This window comes from Arachis hypogaea, chromosome 5, assembly GCF_003086295.3.
Source record: "Arachis hypogaea cultivar Tifrunner chromosome 5, arahy.Tifrunner.gnm2.J5K5, whole genome shotgun sequence".
Taxonomy (NCBI): domain Eukaryota; kingdom Viridiplantae; phylum Streptophyta; class Magnoliopsida; order Fabales; family Fabaceae; genus Arachis; species Arachis hypogaea.
The window spans coordinates 113485570-113507072 of record NC_092040.1 but is presented as its reverse complement, the minus strand read 5'-3'; the positions used below and the strand labels follow the sequence as shown (position 1 = coordinate 113507072).

General features: G+C 39.4%; 1 protein-coding gene across 1 annotated transcript; it reads right to left on the bottom strand.

The window, feature by feature from the left end:
• Window positions 1-18343: 18343 nt before the first annotated feature.
• On the bottom strand, window positions 18344-19969 carry LOC112802900 (large ribosomal subunit protein eL34). Its single transcript, XM_025846292.2, has 3 exons — window positions 19642-19969; window positions 18696-18805; window positions 18344-18614 (listed from the first exon to the last, which is right to left on the bottom strand). Exons 1-3 carry the CDS (start codon window positions 19798-19800, stop codon window positions 18521-18523), a joined length of 363 nt encoding a protein of 120 aa, XP_025702077.1. The 5' UTR covers window positions 19801-19969; the 3' UTR covers window positions 18344-18520.
• Between the last annotated feature and the right edge of the window lie 1534 nt (window positions 19970-21503).

The window sequence follows — 21503 nt, the reverse complement described above, 5'->3', positions numbered from 1 at the left end:
AAATTAAAAAAAAGTCATATCAAAAAGTAAGTAAAATAGAGTTGTAGTCTAAGTAAAAGTTATTTTTGAAGTAGTATTATTTTTTCTTTTTACAAAAAGTCAGACAAATGTTAATTTTGATCCAGGGATAAAAGAGTTGTTTAACAATGTTTTGGGTAAAAAGTTTTAAATTATGAGATAAAAGATTAACATTTAACGAGTAAATTAAAATTAATTTGATAAATTTAACTAAATTATCATTTAACGATTAATAATGATCAGTTTTATATAAATAAATTTAGATATAGTATATATTATTATTTATTAAAATAAAAAATTATTTTAAATATTTAATATAATTAAAATAAAAAATTAAAAATAATTAAAAAATTAAATTATATTTTAATATTAATAAAATATTAAAATATTATTACAATTTATCTAAAAAATATTCAGTGTCTTATTACATATCTCATGTTGTATCTGTTCCAACTTACATATTCATATCAATATCTGTACATCATCATAGATAAAAAATAGTTTCCTTTATATATTCATTAACTAAGAGGCTTTAAAATAGTAAATAACTCAATAGAGGAGCGCGCACATTACATTAAAAAAACTCGCGCACATTACATTAAGAAAACTTGCTGGAGCCACTTGATGAGAAATCAATGGACACGGAAAATGCTGATAATGTTCAGATATCTCACTGCTTCTTAGCCATCAAATAAGCAAATTGTAAGATGAGGTTGGTCACGGCCAGGTTAGGAATAGAGCGGGATATTTGTCTTCACTGGATAATGAAAAATTAATAATAATTATATATAAATGAATATATTTTTATCATCCTTTTCTCATCTGAGTACAGAGTACGTTAAATCAATTGTGAATGATACAATTTAATAGTATTTCGACCTTGCTTTTAATAAATTGACTTTAATTAATTTGATTTATTATGTTTTTAATTAAATTGAATTTGACTAATCCGATTTATATATATAAATACTGTTACGTTGGGTAACCAGAGATTAATGGGCTGGACTCGATAGGTTAGCCTAATCGTCTGAGGAAGGAAGCCTTCGAGCGGATTCGCGCCTTTGTGGCCTCCGTCCGACTCGCAAGTGTGAGAGAATGGGGGGTGGTACTGCAAAGACACTCCAATGCCTAAGTCAGCAAGGGTGTGAGCAGGTCTAGAGAGTATTGAGACTTAGAGATACCTGAGGGGTGTCAATGTATTTATAGTGGTGAACCAATAACTACTGTTGGAGTAGTTCCACCTTTTAGGGTGGATAACCGTCCCTTTATCTTAGGGAGGTTACGATATAGCTCCTGGAAGTGGATTGAGAGATTTTAGGGGCAGTTATTATCTGCCAGCTAATCTCTGCTTCCGACTTCGTTAGAGCAAGTCGTGGGGAGCACCAACTTCTTAGAGGAAGGTCGGTATACTGTGAGGCTCAACCTTGTAGGTTGGGCCTGTCGTTTGGACCTGGACCTTAGCGTTGGGCCAATGTATGAACAGTGCCCTTACTCGAGCCCAATTTCTCTTAAGAGTTGGGGTCGAGTATTATAACACAGGACCGTAGTCGACCTGATGGGGAACCGACGTGATTTTTCAAAATCGACGTGTTTTTGAAAGCTTTCAACAGTCGCGTTTAATCAAACGTCGTGTCTCTTAGAGGTTTGAGTATTCATACGCGGGGGCGGTTACCTTGGTAACAGTGCAACTTCTTAAATGGTTGCGTCGTTTTACCTTTATGCTCCTAACGTGCTTATAAATACTTTTCCCTCTCTTTCCTTGTTTCGTTTCTAAAAACTTTCTCACTTACACACTCTGTTTCTAAAGGAAAGCTTTCTTTTTCTTCGATCAACTGCTGTAGCACCTTCGACCCTTCGAAAGTAAAGGTCAATTTTTCTTTCTTCTTCTTCTCTTTTATGACTGCTTTTATTTGCATGTTTTTTATTTGAGAGGAGTGTTGGTCGTAAACTTTAGTGATTCTGTTTTGTCAAGGATCTAACCCCAGGCCCCTTAGAGACCCTATTTTTTATCATTTTTTCTTTTTCTCATTGTAGGTTTCGGGATCCTTTTCTTTTTTAGAAAAAAGATGTCTTCTGTAGAATCTCTCGCTCGATGGGTAGATATTACTATTCTTGGGGAAGAACCCCTTGTGGATACTGACTATGTTACCGATCTTCGTACGCACCATAGGATTTGTGCTTCTGATGGGGATGAGTCGCGATATGAACTGATAGCCCTGGGTCCGGAAGACCGGGTTTATTTTGGAAGAGCTTCTGAGGAAGACCCTCATTTTATTTTTATGTATGAGAGTTTTTTCACCCGTTTGGGTGTTCTTCTTCCTTTTTCTGATTTTGAGATAGCCGTTTTATCTCATTGCCGGATAGCCCCTACCCAGCTTCACCCCAACTCTTGGGATTTTTTTAAAATTTATCAATTTATTAGCCATGCCCTGGATTTTTCGACTTCTTTGAGGATTTTATTTTTTCTTTTTCACATGACCAAGCCCTTTAGTGGGCAAAATAACAAACAGCAATGGGTTTCTTTCCGGGCCATACAAGGCTGAAGGGTTTTTACCCTTTTTGATGAATCATTTCATGACTTTAAAAACTTCTTTTTCAAAGTGCAAGCTGTAGAGGGTCACCACCCCTTTTTCTTGGATCAAAATTCTTCTCCTCACTTTTCCCTGTACTAGTTAGAGGCCTCTCCTTGTGAGAAATATAGTTTGGATGATTTGGATGAGGTGGAGGCGGCCATCGTTGGATTCCTCCGAGAAGTTTGGGGGAGAGCCCCTTATCTGGATACCAAGAAGTTCCTCCAAGGATCTCCGACCTTTGTGCAGGCCCAATTAGGTAGTGTCATATTGATTTGTTGGGTTTTCTGACTTTTCGAGTTGTTTTCTCCGATTTGTTTTATTGACTTTTTTACCTAATGGTTTTTGCAGAGATGGTGAAGAAGAATTCGAGGAAGTCTTACCAGAGGGTTCAGGAGGCCAAAGCGAGATCCCACGCCAGAGTCGATGGTGCCAGGGCAGCTGGTCCTTCCCCTCCCCCTTCTTCTCACAACTTGGGGACCCCTGCTCGACCTATTGTTATTTCTTCCTCGACTTCTTCTCTGCCGCCCCCTTCTTTCCGACCTTCTCCTAAGCCAGAAAAGAAGAAGCGCAAGGCTTTAGAGTCTGGCTCTCCTTTTGAAGGTGAGGCCAAGGTGGATGCGCCTCAATTTATCCGGGAGCATATCTATCCTTATACTCGTATAAGTATGGATGATGCTTCCCTTCGAAACCACCTTACTATTCTGGCTCAGGAGAGTATCAGGGCGGCGGGGGTGTGCACCAAGTTTCTTGATATTTTTGAGAAGACTCCTCTCAGCTCTTTGGGTTCATCCCTAAGGGTTGAAGAGCTAGAAGGGAGGATTCTTTTGTATCAGAAGGCTGAGAAGAGCCTGAAGGAGGAGGTCGCCAAGCTGAGGGAGGAGAGGGATAATCTTCGGAAGGAGGGAGAGAAGTTGATGGGCCGGTGCTCTATGGCGGAAGGTCTGCGGAAGAAGGTGGAGCAAAGCTATTCGAGCTTGTTCCAGGACCTTGTGGAGGTCAAAAAAGATCTGGTAAGAGCTCGGGACGCTTATGCTGAGCTGGAGTACTCCATTGCCGAGGGATCCGAGGAGGCGTGGAGGGTTTTTAGGGAGCAGGTCGGGGTTATTGCTCCCGACCTGTATCTCTCCCCTTTGGATCCTGATAAGGTTGTAATTGATGGGGCCATTGTATCTCCTCCCCGACCTATGTCTGAATCCGAGTTGAAGACTCGGGGCCAGAGAATCATAGAGTCCCCTCCCCGACCAGATGATGCTCTGAGTTCTTCCAAGGCTCCTGAGACTTTCCCTCCATCTCCTATGGATGTTTCTCTCCCTAACTCTGGTGGTGCTCCGACTACTCTTCCGGGTTCTGGTGATGACGCCCTTCCAATTTGAATAAATTATCTTTGGCTATATGGGGTCCGGCCTGTGGGTCCCTCTTTTTTAAACTATTTATTTTCATGTTGTGGTGGTATGTTGCTGACACTTTCTTGGCCTTTTATGGCTGTAAACAAAATATTTAAAAATACCCTTTTTTGGACAAGGGTTTAAGTTATTTTTGTTGGTTGTGTGCATGCTTTTTCTGCTTTAGGTTTCGAAAAACCCCCTTTTTTATCTTTTATTTTGTAAAACCTTTTCTTGGCTGGTTGTCCCTTCTTCTAAGTTTTTCTCGAATTTTCCTTGAAAGCTTGGGACAATCTTTAGTGCTTTCTATAGGTTTTTTGATCTCTTTTCGGTATTCCTTATACTCAATTTTTTGATATATTGAGTTTTTATAACTTAGGTTATTTTTGCGATGCGTTTCTTTGTTTCTCGGAATTTCCGACTTGTTAGTCAGTTAATTTTCGAGTTTATTCACGGTCAACTTTTATAACCTCTTTACGCCGACTTGTACCTCGTCGTTTTATCCTGACGACCATCTAGGTCGGTTCATGGGATTTTCACGCTCTGTCGAGCTTAAGTCGGCGCGTTTCGTAGAAAGAAAGAAATGCGAGAAGGAATTTATAACAGCTATTTGTAAAAGATCTTTATTTATTTGCAAAGGTACTTTATCGCTACTGAGGGTTTTGGGCTATCTATGACCCCCTTAGTCTCTACTGTGATGCCTCGTTAAAAACCCTTCTTCAGAAAAAACCCTTTTATTTTGGAAAAAATCATGAAGTTGGGAAAAGAGTACATCAGGGAGTAGAGTTCGCTTTTAACTGTAGACCTTTTCATATTACATGCATGCCACGACCTAGGTAGGTCAGTGCCGTTTAAGTCAGTCACCTTTTAATAACATTTTCCTAAGACCTCATTAATCTTGTAGGGTCCCTTCCAATTAGCAGCGAGTTTTCCTTCCCCAGACCTGTTGATTCCTATGTCGTTCCTGATTAAAACTAAGTCGTCTGGGGCAAAACTCTTTCGAATGACTTTTTGGTTGTATCTGTTCGTCATCCTTTGTTTCAATGCTGCTTCTCTAATATGGGCTCGTTCTCGGACTTCAGGGAGTAGTTCAAGTTCTTCTTTGTGTTCCTTTATGTTTTCAACCTCGTCGTAGAAGTACACCCTCGGGCTTTGCTCGTTGATTTCAACCGGTATCATGGCTTCTATGCCATAAGCAAGTTGGAAGGGTGTTTCTCCTGTGGCAGACTGAGGTGTGGTTCGATAAGTCCAAAGTACTTGTGGGAGTTCCTCGACCCAGGCTCCTTTTGTGTTCTGTAACCTTTTCTTCAACCCTGCCAGTATGACCTTGTTTGCTGCCTCGGCTTGTCCATTTGCTTGTGGATGTTCCATCGATGTAAACTGATGTTGGATTTTCATGCTGGCTACTAGGTTTTTGAAGGTTGAGTCGGTGAACTGAGTGCCATTATCAGTGATGATGGAGTGGGGTACCCCATACCTGGTGATAATGTTCTTGTAGAGAAACATCCGACTTCTCTGAGCGGTGATGGTGGCCAATGGTTCTGCTTCTATCCACTTTGTGAATAATCCACTCCCACTATTAGATATTTTACTTGCCCCGGCGCTTGTGGGAATGGTCCTAGCAAGTCAAATCCCCACTTTGCGAAAGGCCATGGTAAAGTTATACTAATGAGTTCCTGGGGGGGGGGGGCTACATGGAAGTTTGCATGCATTTGGCATGGTTGGAACTTTTTCACAAATTCCGTGGAATCTTTTTGTAAGGTCGGCCAGTAGAATCCAGCTCGGATTACCTTTCTAGCTAACGACCTTGCTCCAAGATGGTTTCCGCAGATTCCATTGTGCACCTCCTCTAGCACCTCAGTTGTCTTTGAGGTCGGGACGCACTTTAGTAGTGGCGTTGATATCCCTCTTTTATAGAGGATATTTTTCACCAGCATGTAGTTTTGTGCTTCCCTCCAGATTTTCTTGGTCTCTTTTTCTTCTTTAGAGAGGATGTCAAATTTCAGGTATTCGATTAAGGGCTTCATCCACCCGAGGTCTAACCCGGTGACTTCAAAGATGTTTTGAACAACCTCCGTTTTGGCCACAAAGGGTTCAGGGAGAGTTTCTTGGATCAGGCTTCTGTTGTTCCCTCCTGGTTTGGTACTTGCTAGCTTGGAGAGGGCATCTACCCTGCTGTTGAGGTCTCGAGTTATATGCTTTACCTCGGTCTCCTTAAAGCGTCTAAGGTGCTCCAAGGTTTTGCCCAAGTACTTTTTCATGTTGGGATCTTTGGCCTGATATTCTCCATTTATTTGGGAGGTCACCACCTGAGAGTCGCTGAATATCATTACTTTGGTTGCACTGACTTCTTCCGCCAGCTTTAACCCTGCAATCAAAGCTTCATATTCTGCCTGATTGTTGGAAGCTGGGAACTTGAACTTGAGGGAAACTTCAATTTGTGTTTCCCCTTCGCTGACCAATATTATGCCTGCCCCACTTCCAACTTTATTGGAGGACCCGTCTACATATAACTCCCATGTAATGGATTTCTCCTCTTGATCTCCCGCGTATTCCCCTAGGAAGTTGGTGAGGCATTGAGTTTTTATTGCCGTTCGGACTTCATATTTCAAGTTAAACTCAGAGAGTTCTATTGCCCATTGAACCTTGCTGGCCGCAATGTCCGTCTTCTGGAGGACCTGCTTCATGGGCTGGTTCATTCGGACTTTTATTGTGTGTACTTGGAAATACGGCCGTAACCGGCGTGAGGCTACTACTAAGGAGTATGCAAATTTTTCAAGTTTTTGATACTTTAGTTCTGGGCCTTGTAGAACTTTGCTGGTGAAGTACACAGGATGCTGCCCGAACACATCTTCCCGTATTAGGGCTGATGCTATAGCTCTGTCTGCTACTAACAGCTATAGGACAAGCTCTTCCTCAACCACGGGTCGGGTCAGGATTAGGAGCTAGCTCAAGAACTTTTTGAACTCCCAGAAAGTTTCTTCGCATTTCGGAATCCATTCAAACTGGCATCCTTTTCTTAGTAGGGAGAATAGTGGAAGGGATCTTAGTGCCGATCCCGCCAGAAATCTGGAAAGGGCGGCAAGCCTTCCATTTAATTGTTGGACCTCCTTTAGACAAGTCAAACTTTTCTTTTCCAGGATAGCTTTGCACTTATCGGGGTTTGCTTCGATTTCCCTTTATGTTAGCATGAACCCTAGAAACTTTTCCGCCTCTACCGCGAAGGTACATTTCGTGGGATTTAGTCTCATCCCATGTAAACTTACGGTGTTGAAAACTTACGGGAGATCTGCCAAGAGGTCGGTTTCCTCCTTAGTTTTCACCAGCATGTCATCTACGTAGACCTCCATTAAGTTCCCAAGGTGGGAAGCGAACACTTTATTCATCAACCTTTGATATGTGGCCCCCGGAATTTTTTAATCCAAATGGCATCACCACATAGCAGTAGTTTGCTCTAGGTGTGATGAATGAAGATTTTTCCTCATCCGGCTTGTACATCGGGATTTGGTTGTATCCCGAGTAAGCATCCATAAACGACAAGTACTGATACCCAGAGCTTGCATCTACTAGGGTGTCAATACTGGGAAGTGGATATGGGTCTTTGGGGCATGCTTTGTTCAGGTCGGTGTAGTCGACGCACATCTTCCACTTGCCGTTTTGCTTTTTGACTAGAACTACATTTGCTAGCCATGCCGGGTACTTGACTTCTCGGATGAAGTCGGCCTCCAAGAGGGCTTGCACTTGCTCCTCCACCACCTGAGCTCGTTTTGTTCCGAGCTTGCGCCTGCGCTGCTGTACGGGTCGTGATTCGGGGTGTACTGAAAGCTTGTGGGACATGAGCTGAGGGTCTATCCCTGGCATGTCGAAGGCTTTCCAAGCAAAGAGGTCGAAATTATCTCGCATGAGCTTTATCAGCCTTTGTTTCAAATCTCCGTCTAGGCTGGCCCCTATGTTGGTATTTTTTCCTTCCTCTTTTCCGATTTGAACCTCTTCAGTTCTTCCACCCAGTTGCGGCCACAGCTCTTCCTTAGCTTTTATTCCCCCGAGCTCTATGGTGTGAACTTCCTTGCTCTTTCCTCGGAGGTTTAAGCTTTCATTGTAGCATTTTCTTGCCAATTTCTAGTCTCCTCGTACCGTCGCTATTTTCCTAGGTGTTGGGAATTTCATGCAAAGGTGAGGGGTTGACACCACCACTCCGAGCCGATTAAGGCGTTATACGCCGACCCGACATCGATGCTCAGAGTTTTGGAATTTTTCCCCTTTCCGAAGGTCGTGTGGAGGGGGATGTATCCCAGTGGCTTAATTGAAATGTCTCCTAGCCCATACAGGGTGTCCGGGTAAACTTTTAGCTCCCTTTCATCCAACCCTAATTTGTCGAATGCGAGTTTAAAGAGGATGTCCACCGAACTCCCTTGGTCTACCAAGGTTCTGTGGAGGTTGGCATTCGCCAAGATCATGGTTATCACCACTGGATCATCATGCCCGGGCATGATCCCCTGTCCATCCTCTTTGGTGAACGAGATGGTCGGGAGGTCGGGAGACTCGTTTCTGACTTGATGAACTCGCTTTAGGTGTCTTTTGCGAGATGACTTAGTGAGCCCCCTCCCGCGAATCCTCCAGAGATCGTATGTATGTGTCTCTCGGGGGTTCGTGGTAGTGGGTCTCTTCTGTCCTCATCATCTCTCTTCCTTTTTCCATGATTGTCTGACCTTTCCATGAGATGCCTATCAAGTCGGCCTTCCCTGGCCAACCTTTCTATCACATTTTTAAGGTCGTAGCAATCGTTTGTTGAGTGGCCATACATCTTATGGTACTCACAGTAGTCGCCGCAGCTTCCTCCCTTTTTGTTTTTGATGGGTCTAGGGGGCGGCAATCTCTCGGTATTACAGATTTCTCTGTATATGTCTACTAGGGAGACTTTTAGAGTAGTATAGGAGTGGTATCTCCTCAGCCTGTCGGGACCGACCTCCTCTTTTTTCTTGGGCTCCCTTTCTTAATCTTTTGCTGAGTGAGGGGGCCCCTGTCGCCAGCTTGGCTCCCGTAATCTGGCATTTTCCTCCATATTGATGTACTTTTCTGCTCTCTCTTGTACATCACTCAAAGAGGTAGGGTGCCTTTTTGATATGGACTGAGAGAAGGGTCCTTCTCTAAGTCCATTTACTAGCCCCATGATAACTGCCTTGGTGGGCAGGTCTTGAATCTCTAAGCACGCTTTGTTGAACCTTTCCATATAGTCTCGTAGAGGTTCTCCGACCTCCTGTTTGACTCCTAGAAGACTCGGTGCGTTCTTTACTTTATCCTTCTGGATGGAGAACCTCATTAAGAACTTTCTCGAGAGGTCCTCAAAGCTGGTAACCGACCTTGGGGGAGGCTATCGAACCATTTCATCGCTGCTTTCAACAGGGTGGTCAGGAAAGCTTTGCAGCGAGTCACATCAGAAACATCAGCCAGATACATCCGACTTTTCAAATTGCTTAAATGATGCTTTGGATCTGTGGTTCCGTCATAAAGATTCATATCAGGGCTTTTAAAGTTCCTTGGAACTTTTGCTCTCATTATATCCTCACTGAACGGGTCTTCTCCCTCCAGGGGTGACTCTTCTCTGTCGCCACGGGAGTTCCGACTTCTAAGGAAATATTCGAGCTTCAAGAGTTTTTCTTCCAACTCTTTTCGTCGCTCTATCTCTTCCCTGAGATTTTGCTCTACCTATCGTTGTCGTTCTAATTCTTGTTCCAGTTGTTCCAAACGACCTTGGTGGTCGTGGACCAGCCCCATTAACTCGGTTGCATGGGGCGGCCCTTCCTTTTCAGACTCTCGTCCTTCCAAGGAATTTACCTTTGGGTTCTTAAGCCCAGAGGTGCCTTCTCTGTGCTGATCGTTGATTCCTTGGTGAAGGGTCAGGTCCACATCATTGTTTCCGGTATCTGAATTTTCTTGTTCGGAATCAGACGCCGTATGACCATCTTCCGGTGAGTTGTCCGCTATTACTGGTTGATCTCTCGGGTCCCCGGCAACGGCGCCAATGTTACGTTGGGTAACCAGAGATTAATGGGCTGGACTCGGTAGGTTGGCCCAATCGTCTGAGGAAGGAAGCCTTCGAGCGGGTTCGCGCCTTTGTGGCCTCCGTCTGACTCGTGAGTGTGAGAGAATGGGGGGTGGTACCTGCAAAGACACTCCGATGCCTAAGTCAGCAAGGGTGTGAGCTGGTCTAAAGAGTATTGGGACTTAGAGATACCTGAGGGGTGTCAGTGTATTTATAGTGGTGAACTAATAACCACCGTTGGAGTAGTTCCACCTTTTAGGGTGGATAATCGTCCCTTTATTTTAGGAAGGTTACGATATAGCTCCTGGAAGTGGATTGAGAGATTTTAGGGGCAGTTATTATCTGTCAGCTAATCTCTGCTTCCGACTTTGTTGGGGCATGTCGTGGGGAGCACCGACTTCTTAGAAGAAGGTCGGTATACTGTGAGGCTCAACCTTGTGGGTTGGGCCTGTCGTTTGGACTTGGGCCTTAGCGTTGGGCCAATGTATGAACAAATACCATAATTTAAAACACGTTGATTTGATTTATATAATATATGTTTAGAACATAACGAATAATTTATTTATGTTTAAAATATTTATGTAATTTTTAATTTCACATGTAAATTATTTTAGAAAGACGAAACACAAAATGTCATATGAGCTCCAATTTGTTAGAGCAAACTTGGCAAATAACGTTACACCAACCAAACATATAAGCATAAGGTGGACTTGATCATTCACTTGACCTAATCCCTAAATGCTAGATAGCACTAGTTTGCTATATCTAATATGATAATTGACAAATATAATTTCCTATCTTAGTCTTATCAAACTTTCAATTAAAAAGACCAGGGAGAAGAGAAGAAAGAAGTTTAAAATGTATTTCATTCCATCATTATATTGGTGCAAGACAGCATTTTGAGAACCGAACTGAAAATCACAAACTAATCCGGCTAACTAAAAATTGATCATAAATTAATTCGGTTTAAGATAAAAATTAATTAATAATAAATTGATAAAAAAATTAAAAAAAAGTTTCAAATAATCAATTAAGGGCTTGTTTGGGTGAGCTTTTAAGAAAAGATCTTTTTTCGAGTTATCTTTTTTTAAAAGATCTTATAGAGAAGTAAAAGTAATTTTATGTTTGGATATCTCATGTAAAAAGGTCTTTTTATCTATCAATTATGTTTGGGTATAATAATATAAAAGTACTTTTTTGGTTTATATAAGTAATATTACTTTTAAGTTCACACTTAAATAGTTAAATATAAGTTATAATTTTAAAATATGTTATTCTAATATCAAACATCTACTTTAATAGATACTTTAATAGATGTTTGACATTTTTATAATTTATTTATTTTATATATTTTTTTCTTTATCTTTGTACTCTTAAAAAGTACCAACTTCTTATATAACAAAAAATTGTTGTGGGAATTTCAAATTCCTCATCTAAGTGCTCTGCTAGGGTTTAGCTACTCTGTTAGGGTGTTAGGCTGCCAACTGAGGTTCTTGTGAGAATTTTAAAATTCTCATCTCAGTGGAAATCTCTTGGATCGTAATTATAGTTGAGAAGGGAAGTGATTGAGATGGCTAATGAGGAGGAGAATGATAGGCTACGGAGGAAGGGAGTAATCCTATTTGACTCAATCGATGTTGAAAGAGGATTGGAGGAATGTAGGAGAAGCCTAGTGGAAAGATTGCTTGCGGATCGTTTGTTCACTATTGGTAAATAGATCCTGCCATGACAGCTATATGGAGACAGCCGGAGGGAATGAGAGTGATAGATCATGGTGAAAATGTTTTCCAGTTCTTTTTTGAGAAGGAAGTTCCTTGGTTGTTCAAGAATTATATATTCAATATCAAACGGTGGGTTCCGAATATGGATGTAGCAACAGAAGATTTTTCAACTGTCCCAATTTGGATCTAACTATGGGGACTACCAGAATATTGCAAAACGAAAGAATTGGGAAAGAATATTGGTGACTCGATGGGAGAGGTGCTAGAGGTGGGGCTATTTCTGATGAGAGGAAGGGAGACTAGAATTGTTAAAGTCAGAGTTGATCTAGACGTTACAAAGAAGCTACAACAGGTGATAAAAATCGTAGGGCCAAATAAGAAGATTATAGAGATTCGATTAAAATATGAAAGAATTGGAAGTTTCTGTTTTCTTTGCGTCCATCTAGGTCATGAACTCAGGAACTGTTCCAGTAACCTAAGTATGGAGAACCATGAGGGGGATAAGGAGGAGCAGTGGGGGGAATGGCTAAGGGCGGACCAGGTGGGAAGAAAGATAGAGGAAATGAAGGAGAATCCCAATTTTAATCAACAAAAGGCGGGCTGGCAGAGTAACGATCAGCGCAAAAAACCAACCCCAGTTAGTCTGCTGAGAAGTCTTGCTGGTCTCTCAATAGAAGAAAAGGAGAACTCTAGTCAATTGAATCAAGGAGAAACATTGGGTGTGATATTAATGCAGAGCGAGAAAGAAGTTACTTCAGATTCAACTACGGCTATTGAGAATGCTATAATAACGAAAGACACGACAACAATTCCAGTTGCAGAAATGAGAGTTACCCAAGATGATGAGGCGTTTAATATCAACAAAATTGGTAACAAAAAACAAAAGTTGAAACACTTAGCTAGGAAAGTGGAGTCGGGGAAGTGTTCTGTCGTTGGAATTAAAAGGAGAAGTAGCGAGATTGAAACGGAGGCAGAGCATGAGGATATCAAGGTAGCTGAAACGGGAGAGGGTGCTAGCCCACAATTGGCACCCAAGGATCAATGAAGATGTTGATGTGGAATTGTAGGGGTTTGGGGAAGACCCTTACAATTCACAACATACAAGGGATCAACGGATCTCATTCCCCCGAAGTGATGTTCTTATGTGAAACAAAGAACAACTCTTCGTTTGTTATAAGGCAGTGTGAGAGGTTGGGGTTTCCAAACAGTTTTTGTGTGAATCCTATAGGAGTTGCTGGAGGTTTGGTACTAGCATGGCGGACTGAGGTGCAGATTAATGTTATGGAATCAGCAAGCTTCTTTATCCATTTCAAAGTTCTGGATATTAGCATAAACAAATTTTGGAATGTGATTGCAGTGCACCTGCATAGTGAAAAAAATCAACGGAGTGGGCAGTTTGATAAGCTACTCCAAATTCTCAACTCAGGAGAGGAATTATTCTTAGTTCTGGGAGACTTTAATGCTATCCTAGCTCATCATGAGAAGGAGGGAGGGAGGCCTAAAGCAACTAGTTCTGTTGAAAAGTTTCAGAACTTTCTTGATGGTGGCAATTTAAGTGACTTGGGGTATGAAGGAATTAAATACACGTGGAACAACAGACAGTTTGGAGACTCTTTTATCAGAGAGAGATTAGATCGTTGTCTGGTTTCGAACCATTGGCGGCAGGATTACCCAACAGCAAAAATTTTGCATTTGGAGGATCAGGGGTCAGATCATCGACCTATTCTTTTGGAATCAGAACTGCAGGGTCGGAGGCCAAAACAACGTTTCCGCTTTCAAGAAAGGTGGTGTGGGGATGAAGAGATGACTACTATGGTAACAGATGCATGGAAGACAGAATACTCAGGTTCTCCTATGTTTAGGCTATTCAATAAACTCAAACAATGTCGGCATAACATTGTTGAGTGGCTAAAACTGAAGCCAGGCAACTCGGCTAAGATAATAGAAGAGACCAAGCAGAAGTTAGAAATCGAGAAACTGAAGGGGGCTGGAGCTAACAAGCAGCAGATTCTCATCCTTGAGGCAACTCTAGAAAATGCTTATGAGAAAGAAGAGAGGTATTGGAAGGAGAAATCTAGAGTCAACTGGTTACAATGGGGAGATCAAAACACAAAATTTTTTCATTCTAAATTTTGTTCAAGGAATAAACACAACAAGATTGAAAAGCTCCAAGATGAAAGCGGTCAGTACCAATCAGAGACGGAAGAAATTGGTAGAATAGCCCAAGAATTCTTTGAAAATTTATTCACGACTTCAAATCCAATTGACCCGAAGGAGACTCTGGAAGGTATAGAGATTAAAGTGGATAGAAGGGAGAACAAAATTCTCACAAGGCCGATCTGTGATAAGGAAGTCAAGAGTGCAGTCTTCTCTATTAACCCATTCTCAGCACCAGGAGAGGATGGGTTCATGGCGAAGTTTTATCAATTTTGCTGGAGTATTTTTAAAGAAGATGTAACTATGGCTGTCAAAAGTTTTTTTTCAGGGGGAAAGATGCTGCGTTCCCTCAACCACACCCAAATATGTTTGATTCCAAAGGTTCCAGGAGCAGATACTATGGGGCAGATCAGACCAATCAGTTTGAGCACGGTATTCTACAAGATAATAGCCAAAATTTTGGTACATAGGATGCAAGGAGTGATGGATAAAGTAATTAGTGAGAACCAAAGTGCATTTATCAAAGGGCGGTTAATTAGTGATAACATATTAATAGCCCACGAATACATGCATTACCTGAAGAATAAGAAGTACGGCGAGTACGACTTAGCTCTTAAACTTGACATGAGCAAAGCCTATGACCGGGTTGAATGGAGTTTTGTGTGGGAGGTTATGAAGAGGCTTGGTTTTTGCAAAAAATGGATAGGCTGGATGAAGGAATGTGTTACGACGGTTTCTTACTCTGTTACTGTGGAAGGACACTCTCACGGCTTGTTTAAGCCAACAAGGGGACTCCGACAAGGAGATCCTCTTTTCCCCTATCTATTCCTAGTCTGTGTAGAGGGTTTATCTTATCTGCTCCACAGAGGAGAACAGAGACAGCAATTTTCTGGACTTAAATTAAACCGGAGGTGCCCTACAATCAGTCATCTCTTTTTCGTAGACGACTCCATCCTCTTTAGTAAAGCAAATGTTCAAACATGCCAAAGATTAATGCAAATACTACAAGACTACTCTAGAGTTATCGGCCAGATTGTTAACCTGAATAAATCATCAGTCTTTTTCAGTCAAAATACTCCTCAGCAGATTCGGGCAGAGCTAGCACAACTCCTTCAGGTTCCACACGTTGGAGCCCAAGATAAATATCTGGGTCTACCTGCAATTATGTCACGATCAAAACGGGAAACATTTAAATACATAGAAGATAAGACTGCGAAGAAACTGAGCTTGTGAAAAAGATCGCTATTATCAGTGAGTAGGAGGGAAGTGCTGATTAAGACAGTGGGGACTGCAATTCCTATTTACACATTAAGCTGCTTTAAGATGCCAGAATCTCTCTTAGAGAATATTCAAAGAAAGATGATGCTGTTTTGGTGGGGCCAAAGAGGTGATGAAAGAAAGATGCAATGGCTGAGCTGGGACACTGTATGTCGAGACAAAAGTCATGGGGGACTAGGATTCAAAGATCTCAAAGCTTTCAATCTAGCTATGCTAGGAAAACAAGGCTGGCGGTTACTCTCTAAGACAAACTCTCTAGTTTACAAGGTATTTAAAAGTAGATATTTTCCTTTCTCCAATTTCTTAAAAGCCCTACCAGGTAACAACCCTTCTTGGGCCTGGAGAAGTATGCTAGAAGGCAGGAAAGTTATTGAAAAGGGTGTTAAATGGCAAGTGGGGAGTGGCAATATGATTCCTATCTTTGAAGAGCCTTGGGGTGATAACAAAGAAAAAATTCAGAGATCCCAATTAATTAATCCCAACCACAACCTACACTGGTTGAACCAATTGCTGCTTTCAGACGGAAATTGGAATACACAGCTCATCAACGATACTTTTCCCCCCACTATAGCTCAGCAGATAATCCAGACCCAAAGAACAGAGCAACAAGATAAACTGATTTGGACAAAAGACAGAAGTGATACTTACAAAGTGAACTCAGGATACCGAATTGCATTCCAATTTTTTCATTCGCCAATAGAGTTCCTCTCGGAAGTCTTCAAGCAAAAAGATGTGTGGCAATCGATCTGGTCCTTACATTCTCCAGCAAAGGTGAAGGTATTTCTGTGGAAAGCTATTCATGGAGGACTCCCAATTAAACTCAAGCTGCAGTCCAGGTTTTCGAATGTGAATCCCCAGTGTCCTAGATGCATAAATGAACCAGAATCGATTATTCATTGTTTAATTCATTGCCCTCAGGCTGAGCAAGTATGGAGGAAAAATGATAATTTTGGCTTACCTGAAAAATACTACAGTGTTATGGAAATGGTGGAGGGAGATAGTAATGCGAAGCGGTGGTGGAACCCAAGGAAAACAAAGACGGAGCCTTGCTGCAATCACCTTATGGAAGATCTGATTGGCGCGTAACTTGCAAGTCTTCGAACAGAGAACGATTCCATGTGTTGAAGTTGTCGAAGGGGCGAGGAAGCTCATGGAGGATTTCTTCTCCAGCAGGAACCCTCGTTGCTGAGTCCTTCTTCCCTATTGTCATTGTCTAATTGTTTATTTCTATCTCAAAGTTATCTTTATCTCATGTTAATCAATGTAATTGGTGGAACCATCTTCTTCTAGTGTTGTCCTATTTTGGACCGTCTATTTTCACAAATCAATAAAATCCTTCTTCTGATAAAAAAAAAAAAAGTACCAACTTCTTCTACTTTTGTATTCTAAAATTTGAGAGTTTTCATTTTTTTTCATGTCTTAAATTTCAAATTTCATATTTTCTTTCTAATGAAATGAAATATTTTCTTTATCTTAAAAAAAAAGTGTGTGAGTTCCTTATTAAATTTTATTCATAAAAATTAGTCAAGAGTAATTTAAGATTGTTAATAATAAATTTTTAATTGCTTTTAAAGTCAGTTACTTGTATAAACTAAATAACAGCCTGTGCTTGTTATTAGTATTACATGTTTGTAATCAATTTACATTTTTTGTTATTAATATATCAACATTTATTTTTTTTATCAGTTCCTTACATCTCAAACCAGTAAAATTGGAAAAATATATATCTTTTGGAATTAAATCTTAATAAAACTGATTATGTAAATAAGTTTTATATACGTGATCAATTACGTATATTACTTGAACAATTTGGTGCACTTGCCGGTATCTGTTAGCTTCAAATTTCGCCCATCAAAAAATTATGCGAGTTAATTTGAATTGTAAAAGATTTAACATTTTAATTTAATCTACAGATCAATTTGACTTGCATTTGTATTTTTCATACACCAAATTGAAACGTTTAATATTTCAATAGCCAAAGTGATTCATCCGTATAACTGATATTATTTGTCACTTACGACATAGCTTAAAAACATAAATATAAAAAGTATTGTAAAGAACAATGGTGAAAATTATATATAATCCAGCACAAAATTCACCGAGAATCCAGACTCCTATTAACATCATTATTTTCCGGTACAAATTTGTGATTTTGATATTACTAACTTTGATTTTGCTAGCTTTGTTCAGACAATGCCAGCCAGCTATCCCATCCTCATATCGAAAGGAGAAGAGAAGCAAGCAAGATTTTCTTGAGCAATCCAGCTTCTTCAACGGCTCCCACACCTGATGTCTCTGAGCTTTGGAACTTTAGTAGTTGACTAGTTGGATTGGAAGCACCTGGAAATGAGTAGTCTTCATATGCTACTAAATTAAGTGCAGTTGTTTTAATGTGACATGTTGCCTTATGTAGGGTAAAGGAACAACCTCCTCATCCTGGTTTACAAATAAAAAGTTCTGTTTCTGTTTCAATTCCATATAAATAGTCAAATAGATAATTATAAATAAGGAAATAATATTGTCATTCTTATTTTAATGTCACTTTTTTTTTGGTAAATTCATACAAATAAACAATGCAAAAATATTATGTAAGTTGAATTATAAAAAGGAAGAGTGACATTATTTTTTCCTATATACTTACTCCACAATTGCTATTCCCAACTCTATCTAATTATCTATCACTATCAAAATAAGACGCTCAACACGGTATCAAACCTTATTCTTAATTTATCTTCTTAAAATGAATTATGAAATAATATATCTTGTTATTTATTAAAACAAAAATTTTTCTTAAACATTTTCTACAATTAATAAAACATTAAAACCACTTAAAAATATTTATTTGTACTTTATTATTAATAAAATATCAATATACTTTTAAAATTTATTTGAAAAAACACTTCATATATATATATATATATATATACCATGTTCTGATATTTCACAAAAAAAATAATTAAAAATAGTGTATGTAGTTTGTACGTCCAATATGTATATACCATGTCCTTTCTTCATAACTCAACACTATGTATGTTGCTTAGGAATTTATGTACATTCATAACTCAATACACGCATTGAATTACAAATTTATTGTTTTATGTTTATGGCCACATTTCTGAAGTGTAAGAGTCGAGTAATATTTAGAAATCAAGATGAAAATAACATAGAATCTTGAGATAAACAAAACTGTATAGAAATGAATTTGTTAACAACCGTATTGGAATGTGTTCAGCCAAGCCAACAAGAACAATGAACACCACAATAACACTAATAAAATTTGTGATTTACTATAATCACTCAAACCTAAGAGTCCTCCAAAAAGATATGATTCCATTCTATTTTCCAAACTTAACCCTTCAAGGATTGCTTTTCCTTAGCTTTTTGGATCTTCAACACCTTCTTCACAATCTTTTGCTCTTCAACCAAAAAAGCGCGAATAATCCTACAGAATCATGGAGCACATAAGCAAGAAACACCAAAAAATATATATTATAGAAGATATATCACTACGTTGAAAACAAACCTTTCCCTAACAGCGCTTCCAGACAAAACCCCTCCATATGCACGGTTCACAGTCCTGCGATTTCTAGGCAACCTTGATCTCTTGTATTCCGCCGGCCTCAAGTGTGGAATCTGCAATTATCAACCATAAATCACAATATAACAAAATAACCTTAGTTGTAGACACCATTGTACAAACTTAAAAAAACAAAAGTTATATGCCTCAAATGTAAAATTACTCTTGTACAAACAAATCCCTTGCAGTAAAATACACTTGACAAAGCACGGTAAAACATGTATGATGCATAAACATCTGCATATTCACTATGCTCTGGATAATTAAGCTTAGAGCCTTATCCCAATGATGGGCCAGTTGCATAGACCAAACAATGCCACTGCACCAATATCATGTTTGCACAAAACTCATATCTTAAATATCAAGAATGTGAAATTCCACTCAAGGAAAAGTATCAAAAAGCTAAAGTACTAAACAAGAATCAAACTTTCACAACAAGCTAAACTACTAAACAGGAATCTCATAAAATTAATTTGTCCCCTCAACAAGCACAAATCGATTCAGTCTCATATCAGACAAGTAACCTAAAGCTGCAAATGCCAGTTATATTTGTACATCGACACAATATGCTGCAAACCCATGGAGAGTTGCAGACTCCCAGTTTTATCCTAAATGCAAAATAGCTCCATTTTAATTACTCTTCTCAGTGATCGTACTACTCAGCTACCCGAACCCTAATGTAAACTCCTACAGTTCCCAGATTCTTCTAAAATGCATCAGTGCTCTCCACCCATGCATCTCCAACTACACAAACACTAGCAATTGAAAAATACAATTGAAATGCAAGAAAAAAACAAACAATTTCTACAGGGAACAACAAAGCACATCAAATTTATACGAAAGGAGAAAAGGAAATGAAAATGGAAACAGAAAAAAAGAAAGAGGGACATACACCCTGAATCCTCTTGCCAGTGACGGGGCACTTAGGGCCGCTGGCTCTCTTCTTGGTGGTCTGGTAAACGAGCTTGCCACCAGGAGTCTTCACCACTCTGTGTTGATTCGATTTCGTAGCATAGCTGTGGCGCTTCCGATAGGTAAGACGCTGCACCATCTTCTTTGATCTGCTCCCTCTGCTGCGTTAGGGTTTTTAGAAGAGAGGAGAAAAGGCGCCGCAGAGACAGATTATATGGTAGGGTACTTGATGAATGGATGAATTGAAATTGGCAATGACCTAGATCGGACGGTCATCATTTCATTTTGGACATTATACTTGCCTTTTTTGTTTTTGTTCATCACATGGGCCATAAACAAGACCCACACCCACAGAAAGAACCGGTTACGACCTAACTCAGTGGGGTGTTCTTGGATCGGATTCGATCCGCATATTCGCGATATTTCTCTGAATCTGATCAGAAATTTGTGGATATAGATTCGATTCACAAAATTTTTGGATCAGATCCACACACTAATCAGATTGGATTGTTAGTATCTATATATCCGCGTATCTGCAAAAATAAAAAAATAAATAAGTAAATATTCTTTTTATGTTTTATTTCAACTAATAATTATCATATATGTTGTATTATTTTAATCTATTATTTAAGAAAAATATGTTTAATATTATTTTAAGAATAAATATATTTAAAAGAATAGAAAAAATGAATTTTATTGATATTTTTTAATAAAAATAAGTTTTTAAAAGTATTTTTGCGTTTTGCGAATATATCCGATATCCAATCCGATCTGCAAATGTGCGGGTCGGATTGGATCAAATCCAAGCTTAAAAACTGCGGATACTGGATCCGATCCGATCCGATGATTTTAATGCGGATCGGATCGAAATTTTGGCCATATCCGATTCGATCTGATCCGCATACACCCCTAATAACTCACTACACCATTAATAATACAACCACCCCAACAAATGTTAATATTAATAATGGTGAAAATTCAGGTGCGATGGACTTCACGTGAAGTTGATAGTTAAGAACAGTTACATAATTTGACCGTGAATCTTTAAATTTAAGAGGTGTACAAGTATTAGTTTATATCTTAGAAATAGACAACATTAATAATATATAATAAAAAGAATTAGGACAATTTACCTAAATAAAACATTTGGAATTTATATTTACCCAAATAGGGTTGATTGCATACTTTAGTTACTTGGCTCTCAAGCAAGTCCCTGATTTCCATTGTTAAAGTGAGTATGCAGGAAGCAAAATTGGCCAAGGAGAAAATGCATGGGAAGTTAGCTTGTGGCCGGCCGTTGGTTATTCGCCTTGCGGGTGAGAAGTACATGTTGGAAACAGCCGATAACCCTACGAAAGCAACTGGTGAAGGACACAAGTTGCATCTTACCAGAAGCAGAAGCAAAATGATGATATTTCTTGAACCAACCAAGTATGGACTATAAAATTGAAGGAGGCGCACGTATTGGTGGCACCTATAAACTAGAATGTCATATATTTGACTTAGCTTTTTTTTTTTTTTTAAGCCTGAAGCAATTTGCTTTATCATGACATTATATTAAGGAGGAATCTTCAAATTTAAAAGATGTATAAATATTAGTTTTGCACTACAATCTTTGATTATTATTGTATCCACTTATTTGTATTACAAAGTAAGTTATATCTTGAGATAGGCAACTTTGATGATACATAAACCAAAAGATTTACACCCAATTGATCCCAAAAGAATTTGAGATCTTCATTACGCAATAACAGCACACTACGCAATAACCACAACAAGCCAAACAGTAACTACCCTGAAACTAATTCCTGAACCTGTGCTTCTGTTTCTTGCATTTCCTCT

Bases quoted from the DNA above. Each gene is read 5' to 3' on its own strand.
- LOC112802900 (XM_025846292.2), bottom strand. From the start codon at position 19,800: ATGGTGCAGCGTCTTACCTATCGGAAGCGCCACAGCTATGCTACGAAA. The intron at 18,806-19,641 runs GTATGTCCCTCT...TGATAATTGCAG, and splicing joins CTGGCAAGAGGATTCAGGGT to ATTCCACACTTGAGGCCGGC. The intron at 18,615-18,695 runs GTTTGTTTTCAA...ATGATTCTGTAG, and splicing joins GGAAGCGCTGTTAGGGAAAG to GATTATTCGCGCTTTTTTGG.